The sequence below is a fragment of the Eublepharis macularius genome, chromosome 4 (genome assembly GCF_028583425.1).
Source record: "Eublepharis macularius isolate TG4126 chromosome 4, MPM_Emac_v1.0, whole genome shotgun sequence".
In the NCBI taxonomy this organism is placed as follows: domain Eukaryota; kingdom Metazoa; phylum Chordata; class Lepidosauria; order Squamata; family Eublepharidae; genus Eublepharis; species Eublepharis macularius.
This window is the reverse complement of record NC_072793.1, coordinates 56,429,451-56,445,924: the sequence shown is the minus strand read 5'-3', so window position 1 is coordinate 56,445,924 and position 16,474 is coordinate 56,429,451. Positions and strand designations below refer to the sequence as shown.

Sequence of the window (16,474 nt, the reverse complement as noted above, 5' to 3'; positions counted from 1 at the left end):
CTTAAAGATTGCTATGGAGCCCCAAGCCAGAATGTGTGTGTGGCAAAGCAGCCCCAAGAGCCCCCCCCCCCATGCCTTTTCCAGTGCTGCAACAGCAATGAGGGGCACTGTTTTGGCACCTGAAGAACATGAATGGGAACAAGAATTCCTGGGGTTGCCACGCTGTGCACACAATCCATATTGGGAATCCATGGTAATTTTTAAAGAACTACGACTGCTTTTAAAATGGCATTAGATGGACCCGTGGCCACTGTCACTTGTAGTTTGGCTGTGAAGGAAATGTCAAAACAGTATTTCTGGAAATCACCTACTTAAACACATTAAAGAAGTTGTTCCTGCATTCTGGCTGTCATTTGCAACATGACTGCCCAAGTTCCACAGCTTCTCTCTATGTTATTGTCATAATGAAATAACAAATACTATATACCTGAAGTTGAAAATTCCTAGAGTACACAATCCATCTCCCTCCTGTGCACTCAATTTGGGGAATCTATATAGATTGAAGAAGAAGAAGAAGATTGATGAAGAAGATGGTTTGAAAGCCTGAGAGTATTGATGCATTATTTAGCTGGGATGGAAGACAAGGTGGACAATCTGGTGAGCTCCAGGATAAACCTAACTTATTATTAGCAATAATGTGATGGCATCTATTGCTATGCACCATACAAACAAGAATGAAATAAGAGAAAATGAGGAAGCTGTGTTACTTCTCTGTTAAACTGGATATGTGGAAGTGGTACAGGGAACTGCTTGACATGTTGTATAGTCTCTGAATTCTTTTATTTTAGCACAGCGGAGCAATTAACATGTTTATAAAATGTGGCAGCTGAGGTGCAGAACTCGTCTCTGCTCTAATCAGGGGGGACTCCACTGAACTGCTATTTCCTCTTCAGTCCGACCCCAGATTGTTTAGAAGGAGTTTCTCACTCTTTCTCCTCCCGATTCTTCCCTCCTCCTCTTTCCATCCCGGCCTCTGAGGGGTGTTAACAAATTGCATGCAGACTTTCTTATAGAGCAACTTTTTTCCCAGACTGGTCTGAAAGAAGAAAGCTGAGAGAACTGAATTGTCAACTATGGTATTTATTTTTGCTGTGGATTAGCTCAGACTGCTGGATTGTAATGGGCTAGCTGTGTCTCCGTGGATTTCTTAGAAGGATGGCATATCCAGGGAAGTTGCGCTTGCGGAGATCTTTCAGTGAGCATATCAGGGTCTCCACCAACAAAGCATGGGATGTGTTCTGGAAGAGTGCACGAGAAAAGCGCTTATCAGGTCAGTTATTTTCACTTGTAATCTTATCAATGCAAAGTGAGCTTCATTTCACAGCCCTGAATGCAGCCACGGAAACCCAAATTCAGAGGAAGTATTTTAGGGAGCTGAGCTGCTTCCTGGTGTAAGTTGGTATTAGCGTACTAAGTATGTGTGGCTTTGTAGCTCTGTGGTCTCCCTGAGGTGTTGCAGTCTGCACGACACCAGAGCAATAATGAGAATTGCAACACATTTGTTCTCCAGCACTTTGCAAAGCAGCACTTGCTTTTTGACGTGGTCACTGCTTTCATAACCTCTGACGCAAAGAACCAGTTTCCATACACAATGACAAACAGATTTAGCACTTAATGTGTCAGACAAATATGTTATAAGCTAGATGCAAAATCCTAAATGAAACCTTGGATTGCAAAATGTCCAACATACCCTTCACTTTGGCATACAACTATTAAACATTTGTGACTTGAAGACTTCTTTCGCAAACCTCAGAACAACCTAAAACACTTGGGTGGAAATGTTTGTGCTTCTTTATAAGTCCTGCTCTGGTCATTTCTGTGACAAGCCATCGATGAAAACCCAGTGACTCTTTAATCAGCATATGATAGTGCACAAATATGTTGATACAATGACACTCAGTGGGGAAATCTAGTAATATCAAGTTGACACTTGAAAAACCTATTCTAAATACAATTTTCACCAAAGAACATGGCTGTTTGTTATAGAACATTTTTTTCTTAAAGGAAATGTTGGCTTTGTAGCTTGTTCTGCAGCAATTTAACAGATGTGCAGCAAATTTAACAGAACATTGCATTTATGAGCTGAATAGAGTGATTATATTCTTGTATATTTAAAAATCAGACAATGCGAGAGTCAGCTTTTCCTAATATAAAAGTTCTTTTAAGCTTTAATTTTGTGACAAATAATGACTGTTAGTTAATGCGGTGTAGTCCAACCATCCTCCTTCAATAGAAGAGCCACTTAGGTTGAGGGAAGCCTCTTTAGGGTGAAGGAAGGCTTCACACTTTGCTTGGTAGAGGTATAGGATTATGGGTTAGGATCCACCCAATTTAAGGGAAATATTAGGTTTACTAATAGAAGACTTACCTACCACAGCATATATCAATAGTCATCTGTACTGATGCTTATGGTGTTTGTAAAACTAGACTCCTATAACACTAAAAAAATTATTCAAGCATACTTAGGCCCTGCCTAGCTTCGTAGACAGTTATTAGACCAGGTGGATACTTCCTCTTCTTCTTTAGGGCTGGCTCTTTATTCAGTAGGGCAGGTCTGACAAAGCTGTTAAAGGCCCTAGGAACACATTTTTGGGGGCACTTTTTTGGGACCGTAGGAAAGTGCACTCCCAAAAAAGGCACTGAAAAAATGGAAGCCAAACTGCCTGCAACTGTTTTGAAAACTGAGACATCTGGAGTCAAGGAGAAAAGCTGCCAGCATTCGGTGAGTGAGTCGTCCCTTTAAGGACGTGTGGAAAGGGCCATTTATTAGCCACCTTTCTACCTTACAGCACTCAAGGCAGCTTACTAAAACCTCAACTTAAAATCATAATCTAAATCTATCAATCAAATGTAGCTCAAAATAAATCTGTCTTCAGCTGTCTCCTAAAGATTGAATGTGACGAGGCTAGCTGCATCTCCCTAGGAGGTTGTTTGAGAATTGGGGGTCTGCCACTGAAAAGGCCCCATCTCATGTATCTACCAATTTATTTTATTTTATTTATTTGTATCTTATTTGTATGGCAGAATACAAATGCCCGCAAGCAGGTGGAATACAAATGCCCGCAAGCAGGCTCAGGGCGGATAGCAACATTAAGAACATTTAAAACATTCCATATTAAAACATTTAAAAACATCATATCAAAAACAAAATATCGCACAAAAATAGCAGCACTCTTTTTCCTGATGGCGGCAATACAATTAATAACAAATAATACAACAGTACAACTGAATATAGCAGCAGCTTAAGAACAGTGGTGGGCAGCTTTCACAGGGAGGGGGGTAGATGTTGTATCCTCCAGCCAGCGGAGGCCCAGCCTCAGCCATAAGCCTGGCGGAACAACTCTGTCTTACAGGCCCGGCGGAAAGATAGTAGATACTGCTGGGCCTTGGTCTCGGTAGACAGAGCGTTTCACCAGGTAGGAGCCAGGACTGAGAAAGCTCTGGCTCTAGCTGAGGCCAGGCGGGCCTCCCTGGAGCCAGGGACTGATAACAATTGCTTTGCTCCCGATCAGAGGGTCGTCTGGGGAATATACAGGGAGAGACGGTCCCTCAGGTATGCTGGCCCCAGTCCGCACAGGGCTTTATAGGTCAATACCAAGACCGTGAACCTGATCTGATACTCCACTGGCAACCAATGCAGCTAGTGCAATATTGGTGTAATATGTGTCCTATTTGGTGCTTTCATAATAATGCACACCACTGCATTTTGCACCAGCTGTAATCTTTGGGTCAGGCTCAAGAGTAGGCCCACGTAGACTGAATTACAGTAATCTAACCTAGAGATGACCGTTGCCTGGATCACTGTAGTTAAGTCACATGTAGACAGGTAAGGGACAAGTTGACTGTTCTGCTGCAGGCGGAAAAAAGAAGACCTGACAACAGCTGTGACCTGTGCCTCTATTTTCAGGGAGGCATCTAGGGTCACCCTCAGGCTCTTAACCCTTGGAACTGGCACAAACTGTGCCCCATCGAGGGCTGGGAGCCAGAGTCCCTACGTAGCTCAAGTACAGGACCTCTGTCTTTGTTGGGTTCAGTTTCAGTCAACTCTGTTTCAACCAACCAGTCACAGCTGCAAACACATGTTCCAGGACATCTGGGGCTGAGCCAGGCTGGCCATCCATCATCAGATACAGCTGGGTGTCATCTGCATATTGATGACACCCAAGCCCTAAACTTCGCACCAACTGGGCAAGGGGGCGCATGCAGATGTTAAACAGTAAATGGGAGAGTATTGCCCCCTGTGGGACCCCGCACACCAAAGGGTGGCAGAATGACAATTTTCCCCCAAGTGCCACCCTCTGTCCCCGACTGTGGAGAAAAGAGACAAGCCACTGTAAGGCAGTCCCTCGTATCCCCACATTGGCGAGGCGGTGTCAGAAGATCGTAATCGACTGTGTCAAACACTGCTGACAAGTCCAATGATATAAGCAGCGCTGAACCACCTTGGTCCAGATGTCTGCGAAGGTCGTCCTTGAGGGCTTCTTTAGTTGATGGGAAAATCAGAAGGGCCTCTTCTTGTGATCTTAACTCCCAGGCAGGAACATATGGGAGAAGACAGATCTTCAGATTCTCTGGTCCCAAGCTATGCAGGGCTTTAAAGGGCAAAACCAACACCTTGAACTGGGCTCAGGAGAGGACTGGTAGCTAGTGTAATGGCTGTAGTATTGGGGTCACATGTTCTGCTGTGCCTGACCAGCAGCCTAGCCACAGCATTTTGCACTAGCTGCAGTTTCTGAACACTTTTCAAATATAAAATTGAAATGAGAATTCAAATTGTATTTCAAATGTTACAGCAGAAATAATGGCATCAGGGGAAGGAATGTTAGGAATCTCCCTGCATGTGGAATGATGAAGTGATGGGATTCATCTTCATCATGCAAGGAATGATATATAATGCAGAGTGTAGTATTCTTTATGGACCTCAGGGAACTGAGAAGGTGCTTCAAGAACTTGTGTTTACTGGAGCTGGGTGGGAGGCCTGCTTGTGCATTCTTTCACAGTTGAACTCACTGCCCTGAGCCCATCTGATGGGGAGGGCGGTCTAGAAATGCAATAAATAAATATTTCTCTAAGATTTTGTCTTCTCCTGCCTCTTCCCCATCACTTTCCCCACATATTTTACTCATTAATTATATTTTTATTCTATTTATATCCCATCCTAGCTCAAAAGTTTAAAATAGAAAGGGAGGAGGGAGTCTGTGCCCCAGAGAGAAGGATTTCTTGCTGAGTGGCACAGAATACAAACTTGGAGTGAACTGATTTTCTCTGGCCAATGACTGGGGCCAGGTTCTCCTTCCCGTTGTGTTCTCCAGTCACTGGGCAGGATCTGCTATGACAGCTGAGCAATGAGATCTTTATGAAAGGAAGGGAGAAGCAGGCTCTCACCAGCTGTCAGTCCTCTTGCCAGTGGTGGGATCCAGGGTGATATTCTTTCTTTGGTTCCCATTTCAATTCAATCTACAACATAAACATTCCTCTTCCCTTTTGCAACAGTAAAGCACTCATATTAAGCAAACCTGGCATCTTACACTACAAAAGGAGAATTTTGTTTCTTTTGTTGCAGAAGATGAATACCAGCGCTTCATCCTTTCCACAACGGCACATGCCATTTTGAAAGGATGTTGGAGGCCTAGATGTCTTCCATACAGCATCTCAGAATCCCCTCCCCCATCTTTTCCTTTGTCTCCTGCTAAGTCCAAAGTTAACAATGCTGGAGCACTAGGAATTCACTAGGAATTCAGATCACTTCCAAAGCTTGTATTTTAGACCTTTTATTTATTTATTTTTAAATAGTGTGTATTATTTAATGTGTTGTCACCATATTTCATGTGAGCTTTCTTACATATTTTTTTTACCCCTACAATATATATTTCAGTAGACATTTTTCTAGAAAAATCTTGGGGAATTCCATTCGGTATAGTTCCCCACCTTCTGATGAATATTAGGAAATCAGATTATTTTGGCCCCCTACAGAAGTATGTGAAAAGTGTGTTGCTGGGGGTAGCAGGGTAAGGCTGAATTGGTTCCAGGGTTCTTCTGAGAAATGGGAACAGTGTTTGAGACTTGGCGGGTTCTTGACTGTTAGAGGAAGGGGGTGGGGTAGAGGAAAGGAGTAATAGTAGCTGTGCTGAATACTGGGCTCTTAGGAAAGTGGTGATGGCACAGTTCTCCAGAGAATAATTATTCATTGTTAATAATTTTTTTAAAAAATATTTGCATCTGGCAACTTTGAATAAGTCTCTGAGGCAGATTACAATATAAAGGTAAATAAAGCCCTAAGGTCACCAAATAAAACATTGGGTCCAGTAGCACCTTAAAGACCACCTAGATTTCCAGGATATGAGCTTTTGAGAGTCTTTTGTCAGGACTCAGGAGTGTTGACTCTCAAAAGCTCATACCCTGGAAATCTTTTTGGTCTTTAAGGTGCTACTGGTCCTGGACTCGAATCTTGGTCTTCTACTACAGACCAACATGGGTACCCAGCTGAAATAAATAAAACTGGATGCTAAATAATAAGTAACAGCATTAAAATAACATAAATTCTTAAAACAACATAAAATAACTAGCAACTAACATAAAATGATTAGTTTGTTTAAGAGTCAGAGTGATGTATGGAAATAAAGGTGGCCAACATCTGGGTAGGTTGTATGGTTCCAGCACCTATGTTTTTAACCTAAGCCCCTTTCTTTCCTTTATCTGTACCCAACATTGAGCCTGTGCCACTTTTCCTGGATCCTTTCAACCCTCGGGTTACTTTAGTGGGATCTGCATACCGCCATCCTAGACTCTGTTCTACGTTTGCGTAGGCAAGTGTGTGATGTAACAGTTATAGTGTAGACTGTAAAGGAAAAGAGCTCACAGATTGGCTGCTGATGCCATAACTGTGACCCCACATGCAAATATGATGGATGAAGTAGGATATTCCCCTAGCTGGTGATGTCATTGGGTGAAACAAAGGAGAGAGGTTCCTTTTTTTGAGGCAAAAGGTCTCAAAACTCAACAAATTGCACCTTTTTCCTTCTATTCTTCTTTCAATACCTTTTCTGTTCCTATTGGTGAAATAATTCAAGACTAAGAAGGTGGATAAACTCATTAGTACAGAAACCTGGGCGCTTATTATTTTTTAAAAAATAAAAATAAAAAATTCTTCAGCTCATGACTACAGCAACAGTATTTGGGTTCAGTCCTATATTCTCCTCATAATTCTGCATTTTTTCTGAAAGTAAATCAATTTTTAAATACTGTACATTAACTGAAAGAGATCTTGTAGAATGTCTGTTACTCAAATTTCTTGCTTTCTAAATGGGTTCCCACATCTAAGATCATGTGGATTATACTTATACTTTCCATTGTGGTCTTGAGGCTTCCATTATTGTTTATTCTGTCTATTTAGAGAAGTAAATGTTGTCTTGCCTTTCTCTTCCTTTCCCTACTGAAATTTCAACTATATGGTAAACCTACAAATTCTGTGGAGAAACAGATACTTGTGGGAGGGGGGCAGCAGTATTCAGACAAGTATACATAGTTTTGAAATGGTGCTGGAAGCATTATGCAAGACACCATAGAGTGCTGTTTATTACATGTGTAACTGGAGACTGTTTACCAATGCCCATTGTTGTCTTTATAGAATAACAATAACATTTGAACAAATTGTTCTCTATGGGGTATGATCCTCTTCAGTCAAGTTTATGGGACCATCCTTTTCCAATTGTCACCAATGTGTAAAGTAGCCACTGGTGACCCAAAACTCTAGCTTTGCATCTTATTACTTTTTCCTCTGCTGTTGATTTTGATAGAGTCTAAAGAGGATTCTCTCTGCTGGGTCTCTTCCCCTCCCCTTTCCCTCAACCAAAGAAGAGAAACATATACTCACATTTTAAACAGAAGCCACTTCTGTAAAACCAATAACCAGTATTCTAGTTCTGTACACATGGCATCTTGGTAGACAGGGCTAATGTTCATAGAAGGGGGGAAACAGCACTCAACCCCTCTCCCCCCCCCCATTTTGCCTATGTGTGATTACTTCATGGAGACCCAGAGCTAAAACACACCAGACAAATTACACGAGGACGTTCATGTGAAGGGAGATGCAATGTTCGCTGGAAAGCCAAGTTCTAAAAGACAGATCGGAAGGCTTTGTCAATTTCCCCTCTCTACAGAGCCAGGGCTATGGCTCCTCAGAGGGTTTGCTAATTTCATCTTTGCCTCCCAGAAGGGGAGGTGAAGCTGACAGAGCCTTTGGGGAGGCAAAGATGAAATAAACAAACCTTCTGAGGAGCGATCTCCCTGAAGGCTCTGTCAGCTTCACCTCCCCAGGAGAGGAAAAAGTAATAAGATGCAAAGCTAGAGTTTTTGGTCACCAGTGGCTACTTTACACATTGGTGACAATTGGAAAGGATAGTCCCATAAGCTTGACGAAGAGCATCATACCCTATAGGGAACAATTTGTTCAAATGTTATTGTTATTCTATAAAGACAACAATGGCATTGGTAAACAGTCTCGTGTTTTTTAGCTCATAGAGGCTGTGGACATGTGTGGCAAACATAACTAGGCAAGAGGTGAAGCTAGTGTGTTAGGTCATGAACAGGGTCAGGGTCAGTGAGCTCCTGCTATCTCTCTGTACAACAATACATCAAGAATGTTTGGTGTAGTGGTTAAGAGCAGCAGGACTCTAATCTGGAGAACCGAGTTTGATTCCCCACTCCTCTGCTTGAAGCCAGCTGGGTGACCTTGCGTCAGTCACAGCTCTCTCAGAGCTCTCTCACCTTCACCCACCTCACAGGGTGATTGTCGTGAGGATAATAATAACAAACTTTGTAAACTGCTCTAAGTGGGCGTTAAGTTGTCCTGAAAGGCAGTATATAAATCAAATATTATTATTATTATTCTCTTGCATTATGGTGTGATGGGCAAGAGAATCTAAGATAATATGCAGATGTTGACAGGCTTGATTTACAATAGTTGGGAGACACCAAGGGGTTATATGTAGGTTTAGTCTCTCATCCATGGTGTCTTAAATTATATCCTTGGATTTTCTCCCATAAAGTTGAATAGCTGTCTTTCTTTGCTATTGGGAAAATCAGCAGTGCATTTGGGAAGACACTGCTGTAAACTGAGGGCAAAACCTTCCTTCTCCCTGGACTCTGGGGCCTTACTGTCGTTGATAAGTCTTCCCTTAAAGGGCTGCAGTACATCCCTTGCAATATGCAAAGTGCTCTTAATGCATACCCCACATACCACAATAGTGGCATTTTATAAACCCTGAATATATGGTATTGCAGTCTTAGTAGAATTCAAGGCTATGGCTGGAATACAGAACAACTATTTAAAATCATTTTAATAGTTCTTTTGCCAGAATTTCAAATCAGTTGTTTTTCCTTTACCAGCAGGCAAGCAGTGGATCCTTTTCCTCTTCCAACTCAAAAGCATTTTTCTTTCAGGAACCCTTATGCAATGATCTCAAATCATAATCTGTTTATATAAAGAATTTAGCTAGACATGAAATGTCATAAAATGCAAAGTGCCAGGCCCATGGAGGTCTCCTTTGACCCAATTGCTCCACTTTAAACTCTAAATCTATGCTGGCCTGGAGCTTTGGGCTGCAGCCCACAATCTCTGTAAGAAAGCGTTCCTCAAAAATGCAATTAATCTTACATGAAACAACCATTTTTCTTCAGTTGGTGGGAGATGTTGGACTATGTTGAATTTAAAATGAAGCATTTTTTTAAATGTAAGATAAATAAAGGCTTTAATGGCAATGACAGTAATAAATGGCCAAGTTACTTGAACTGGTTTTATAAATATTTTTCTTTAGGGAGTTTTATGATCTGTTCAAAGAATGATCCAGTCCTCAAGTACGATCATCTTTATGTTAATTTCTCTTCTGGAAAGTTAAAGAGGTACATGAAACTGTCCTAGAGCTGATGGTTTGAGAAGAACATGAGTTCCTCTAAGTGGATTCCTTCTTGATATAAGGAAAGAGGGCTCTTCAGTGGGTGGTGGTAGATCAGTGGTAGAGCATATATGTTGCATATGGAAGGTCCTAGGTTTGATCCTTGCCGCCTCCAGTTAAAGGATCTTGGGGGGGAAATATGGCTGTTTGTACCTTTTCTGGGGTATATATTTCTGACAATTAAATGTAATACTTCATGCATCATCGTCCAACGTGAGCTCTGGCTGTGAAAAACCAATCAGTTTTTTTGTGGGATTAATCAGCCAAGAAATCTACATTGTACACGAACATCACTGAGCACTACTGTGCCTTACAGTGGTGATAATTGAAAACATATGATCCTTAATTTAATATATGTGCTGGAACTGTTGGCTTGACCCACAGTCTCTTTGTGTCGCAGTTCGGCCAGCCAAGATGTAAACTTGGTGAACAATTGCATGTGCTTAACAGCTTGATAATGGATACATCTCTGACTAAGCATTATTGCTAGACCAAAGCATACATTGAGCTTTAAGTCTCTAAAACATTTTAGGAGCTATCCCCTGTTCTCATGGTTGACATTGGCAGCAGCAGCATACCAGTACTTAACTTTGTCAGCTCTCATGTTTTCACCCTTAGAATCAGGCTTTGGGACTCGTTCAGTTTGCCATCTCAGGGTCATTAACCTGCTCAAATACCTGATGGCTCCTTTTAAGATGTCAGCATGCGGCTGCTTCTGGTAACTATTACACATGTAAAATGGAATTAGGAAGCAATCTGACACTAACAGCTCAACCGCATGTTATGCTTAGCATATAGTAAATCTCCCTTTAAAAAAAAAATGTGTGTGTGCTGAATAATCCATCTCTTTAACATCCTAGGATTTTGGCTGCACACACTCACAGATACCACAGTGGTCTGTGGAAATACTCTCAGTATTGCTGTTCAGGGTAACTTCACTAGGCATCATGGCTGGCAGCCTTTACCAACAAAGTGAGATGTGTGTGGACTCCTAAAACTGTCGGGGCTGGATGGCAGTGTTAAAAGCCAAAGGGAGAAGAGAAATAAATACATGGTATGATTCTGTAGCCTAATTAATTTGCTTTTGCAGTGGCGTGGAAACTGCTTCCATATGAGCTGCTCTGCAGTCAACTGGAGCATGTACCTTTCTTTGCAATAGGAATAGCATAATATGTGTAATAAAGGTAACCTCAATTTCAACCTTGCCCTCATTAAAAAATAAAATAAACAGATCTCTTGTACTTCCAAATGAGATGTAGAAACTGTAGAATTTCTGTTAGAAAAAGCTAGTTTAGAGGCCTAGTTTTGTGCCTCTAAACAAATAACCTCCTTATCCCCTAGAAGTGCCTCTGGCTCTTGTACAGATCAAAAGTTCATTCCATCCTGTGAACATTCCAGAATGTTGTGTCAGGCTTCTGCTTATTCCAGTTACTTGGCTATGATATGTGCAAAATACACACAGCATTAAAAATGGCCAGAGACCCCTTGCATGCGTTATGCCATTTGTCATCACTGAGGCAGGGGGAGACATTGTTTTGAAAAAATGAGTAATGGCAAGTACTGGTGCTTGGAAATCTAAACACTATATGGTGACAAAAGCATTTCTATAATACCCTCGGTATTGCTTTATACATACAAGACAATGGGTTTTTACTTTGCTCTCAATTTAAATGCACAGGTTGCATCTGAACTTAAAAGAAACGCTACACATTTTTGCCAGTCTTCTTAACTTTTTTTTATTATTTTAATTCACAATAAAATTTGACCAGAATTTTCAGTGGAGTCTGACAAAAATGCTGTTACATGATCTAGTCTGTCCAGGAGAGAATTCAAAAATTGTTATTATAAAGTGCCACTTTTTTCTCCTGTCAGTTTGCAGCTGACTTATGATGAGCCCGTGAGGTTTTCAAGGCAAGAGACTTTCAGAGGTGGTTTGCCATTGCCTGCCATTGCATAGCAAGCCTGGACTTGTTGGTGTTCTGCCATCCAAGTACTAACCAGGGCTGACCATGCTTAGCTTCCAAGATCTGACAAGACTGGGCTAGCCTAGGCTATGCAGGTCAGGGCAATGGGCTGTTTATGCATTATGAAATCCTAGTGTCTACCAGTAGGTAACATAAAGGCCTTGTACCACAAATTGTGGCTTATGCGAAATAAATTTATAATTAATTTTAAGGTCTGTCATTTGATTCACCCCATGATCATACTGCTAACTTTTAAATTTTAAATTGTTTTAATGGATGAAGTATTAATCTTCAAGTACTTAAGAGTGTAAGAGGTGTTTGTATATAGACACCCACCAACCTACCTATGTGAAAATCACTCCCTGCCCCCATGTCCATGGAAATTCTAGGTGGAGTCCGAGCTATTGTATCCTTCTATTTATATATAAATTAAAGGACATGATGGCTTGGTTTTCACCTAGAATTTCCATGGACATAATATGTGTGTGATTTTCTCTGATTTCCCCCTATTCTGGGGGGGGGGTGTCTTTAGGACTAGCATTTCAAGGGGTATTTGGGGCTGCTACAGGAAAGGAGAATTGTCAACTATTTTAAAAAGTGGTATACTGCTGATGTCTCTTTGTAATTTTATTTCACGTTATTGCTTTTATTTTTATAAAATATATGAATGTCAATTAGAAAAGGACTCCTGCTATTTTATCAAATAAATCACCATGGCTCTTGTGCATGATGCTTTATTATGCTCCTGCACAATAGTTGGTCTTCAGAGACTTCTGAACCTTTTCTATAGAAACAGATTAGATTTCTGGTTCTGATTAAATGTTACCTTTGGTCATTTGAGAAATGGAAATTAGAAATTGTTTCCCTTCTTGAAGAATGCTTCACTTCCTGTAACCAATGCAAAGGGAAAGACATATTGAATCATATTTCTCAAACCAAGCATCAAGGATTTTTTTCCTGCCTTAAAAAAGTTGAGTATAATTAGCCTTCCAAATGAATGCAACTGATTCTGTTACATGTGCAGATCTGGCCATAGTTTCCCATGTACTTCTGGCTTTAAATGAAAACTTAGAAACTGAGCTGGAAGGAACCCCAAGGCTCATCTATTCCAACCCTCTGCACAATGCAGAAAATTCATAGCTACCCTCCACTCCCCCATTGACTCCTGCTCTATGCCCAGAGGAAGGCAAAACATCTCCAGTATCCCTGGCCAATCTGGCCTGGAGGGGAAATTCCTTCCTGACTCTGAAATGGCAATTAGCATTATCCTGGGCGTATAAGAAAGGGTCACAAGAGATCCAGAAGTGATATTGTGCTGGAGTAATGCTCTAGCATTTGCCCTGAACTGTTTTGGGTGAATACCAGAGGAAGACTTGGCATGATGATGTCACCTCTGGGTTGCACCAGAAGTGATTCATCATGCTGGGGATTCTGATTGTGCCCCCTCCCCCATTTTGTCCAGGATTTCCCTCCCAACACCCAGATGAGCAGCAATGGGCAACGAGAGGAGATGAGGTGGGAGGCTTCCCAATACCAGCAGGAAGCTGGCAGCTCTACAGGTGAGGGCAGAACAACACCTGATTTTCCTCACATAGCTATTAAATTGTCTTTTGGAAATGTCATGTGGGACATGCTACAAACCTGCCCTCAGGAAACACTATTCTGTGTAAGCAAGCTGAGATCTGGTATGTGGGCAGGTGTGTCAAAGTAAAGTCCAAGGGACTTCTTTGAAATATCCATAGCAATGCAGCTGATTTTTCTTGTGATATAACCTGAATGGGAGAGATTTCTAGCACAAGACTTCTGGCTTTCTCTATTTTGTCCAAGGACTGAGCTACTAAAGCTGTTTAAATCAATTTATTGAGATTACTTTTCTATCCTTTCCCAGCCAAGGCAGTGTATGAGTAAAACACACACTAAACCTCACAATAACTGATGAAAATGACCATCGATACAAAGTAAGAAAACAATGAAAACAAAAGCAGTAGAATTGTCTTAAAACACAGCATAGCAGATAAAAATGCAATTCAGCAAATAAACCAGACATGGGCAGCAGAAAAAAAAACCAAATTAGTTGGATCAGAAATGTTACAAAAGAGAACCCATGGTTAAACACCAAATACCTGGTTAAATAAAAAACATTTTGATCTGGTACCTAAATCTAATAGTGGCTGTTAAGTTGTTCAAAGGGAGAGCAACCCTTCAGAGGGGCCTGATTCTTTATTGTTTGGATTGACCAACAACACCTCAGTCTTATTTGGACTGAGCTTCATTTTTTTATTCCTTTTGGTCCTGATCCAGATCATTACTGATTCCAGACACCAGCTGGCTTGTAGGTTCAGCTCAGCTGTCATGTTGGCCATGAAAGTAAAAATGGGCCTAGTGGGAGTATATTGGGTGCTGTTAACAAGTGTGTATTGAGGAAGGGAGGACACAATGTGATGGCTCATAATGATCAAACAAAGAGAAACAAAATGCATGGAAGATCACGTCTGCAAGAGTAAAATCAAAGGCACAGTAATTCTCTAATTCCCTGTACTGTGACAGCTGCTGAAATATACTCTCTAATACTGCCTGGCATATTAAATCAACAGCCCTCTGATAAAAATAGAGTGCTGTGATTTCTTAAAATCTGTTTTATTGTATCGTATGTGAATTAGAGCTCTTAGTCACAAGCGTACTTATCGTCTGGTAGAGAGGTGTGTGTGCACGTGAGTGGGAGAGAGATGCAAGTAGATATGGATGCATACATATCAAAGTGGAATCAAGCATTATTGCTATGCAAGGCAGTTTACCGCAGGTCAATCATGAATCCATGCAGAGCTAAGGTAAAAACGGAGTCCAGTTCACACAACAGGTCTAAGATGAAAATGTGAAAGTTTCTACACACTTTCCAGTAGAGGGCAGCAAAGCAGCAAGAGCTACGGAAAAAGCAATGACGCTTCCTTAACATCAATAAACAGTGTGGGAAACAGCACTGTTATTTTTGTTTTATGAGTAGAATCTTTACACAAAGCTGAAAAACAGTTGCAGGAGCAAAAAAAAAAAGAGCTCAGTTCAGACATTACAGTAAACACAGGTACATCATGCATATGCGTTTTTACTTGTGAGCAGGGCTATAGTATCACCAGGTGCATTGCAGCTAGACTTGTTGCATATCTACTTGTGTTGATGCTTACCTGGCTGTAAGTCTGAGAGCACTAACTCAAAAGTAGCTTGACGAAGTCCCATCAGGTTCCAGAGTGCTAGTATTGATGTCAATGGACCTTCTTTATTTGACTGAAATTTAACATTGCTTATTAGTTTTAAAACATAGGTGAGGTGTAGAAGATAATATAGTTTAAAGTATCCTATTGCTGTGTCCAAGATCATGCCCGTATTTCAAAGGTAATGGAATTAGAGTAAGCTATTTCCCAACAGCAGGACAATCTCCCCCTTGCCCTGTGGCCATTTCAGCTCAAGAATGTTAATGCAGAAGGATACTTTGAGGCTAAATGTGCCTTGATTAACAGTCTGATTGCCAAATACAGGGTGGGACTCAGCTTTTCTCTCTACATTTCTCTTACTAATGAGGAATAAGATGATATTGGGCTCAGTCCCTCACTCTGCCTTATATTGCAGAAATGGACAGAAGTTTTGCCCCTTGGCCTCATGTGTGCTGGTTTTCAGGATAGAGGGGAAAAGGAGAAGCCAACAAAAATGGAGGCTTGGTGGCCACATCTAGTGCATTTGGAGAATGCACTAGATGGGAAATAGAAAATAGTTATGAGGCCTGGCTTTCCAATCTAGCCTTTTTAAATTAAATCTTTATTAATCTTGTAATTAATCTTTAAAAGATTAAAGATAAACCAATCACTTACAACCAAAAATTAATGTATTTACAGTGAAATTTCAATGGGCTTAGATTGGAGTAACTCTGCTTAGGATTTCATCATTAGAGGAGTTAAGAAAAGATTAGTTAGGAAAAGCCTAGAGTGATAGATGCAGACTTGAATGTAATAATGGGAAAGAGAGCTGGATATTAGCCAGAAAGGCCAGCGGATGGAGAAAACAATTTTGACTCCATAAAAGTAAGGAACTTTGAATTTGCACAATTTACCCCTTGGCCATTGTGATAGTCTTGATTTTGCTTTTTTTTTTTTTTTAATGGACTTCCTATTCTAGCCATTGCCGGTTTTGTCCTTGGACCATGGAATTATGAACTTCTGTGACTTCCATGAATTCTCGGCCATGTTCCCCAAGTGGAATACCTTTGTATTATGACATTCAGTTAGTTTTATTTCCATAGTAAGCAGCATACCCTTGTGATAAGTTTAAGCCACGCATATGAAATTGCGCAGAAAGGTGGATTTTGGTTCTCAAGTAGGGTTGCCAGGTTCCCTTAACCCTCCTAGCAGGAGGGGAGAGAGCCCAGCACTCACCTTCTCTTTGCTCTTCGTATGTGCGTGCTTTGCAGCAAGATGAGTAACAACAAATGAGTAACAACAACAACAACAACAACATTCGATTTATATACTGCCCTTCCGGACAACTTAATGCCCACTCAGAGCGGTTTAC

At 41.0% G+C, this 16,474-nt stretch overlaps 1 protein-coding gene across 1 annotated transcript in view; it reads left to right on the top strand.

Moving 5' to 3' along the window:
- The first annotated feature begins 1,155 nt into the window (after positions 1-1,155).
- LOC129328245 (rho GTPase-activating protein 7-like) overlaps positions 1,156-16,474 on the top strand; it is a 99,336-nt gene continuing 84,017 nt past the window's right edge. The window contains exon 1 of the mRNA XM_054977177.1: positions 1,156-1,270. Coding sequence (XP_054833152.1) covers positions 1,156-1,270 — 115 coding nt within the window. The remainder of the gene's footprint in view (positions 1,271-16,474) is intronic.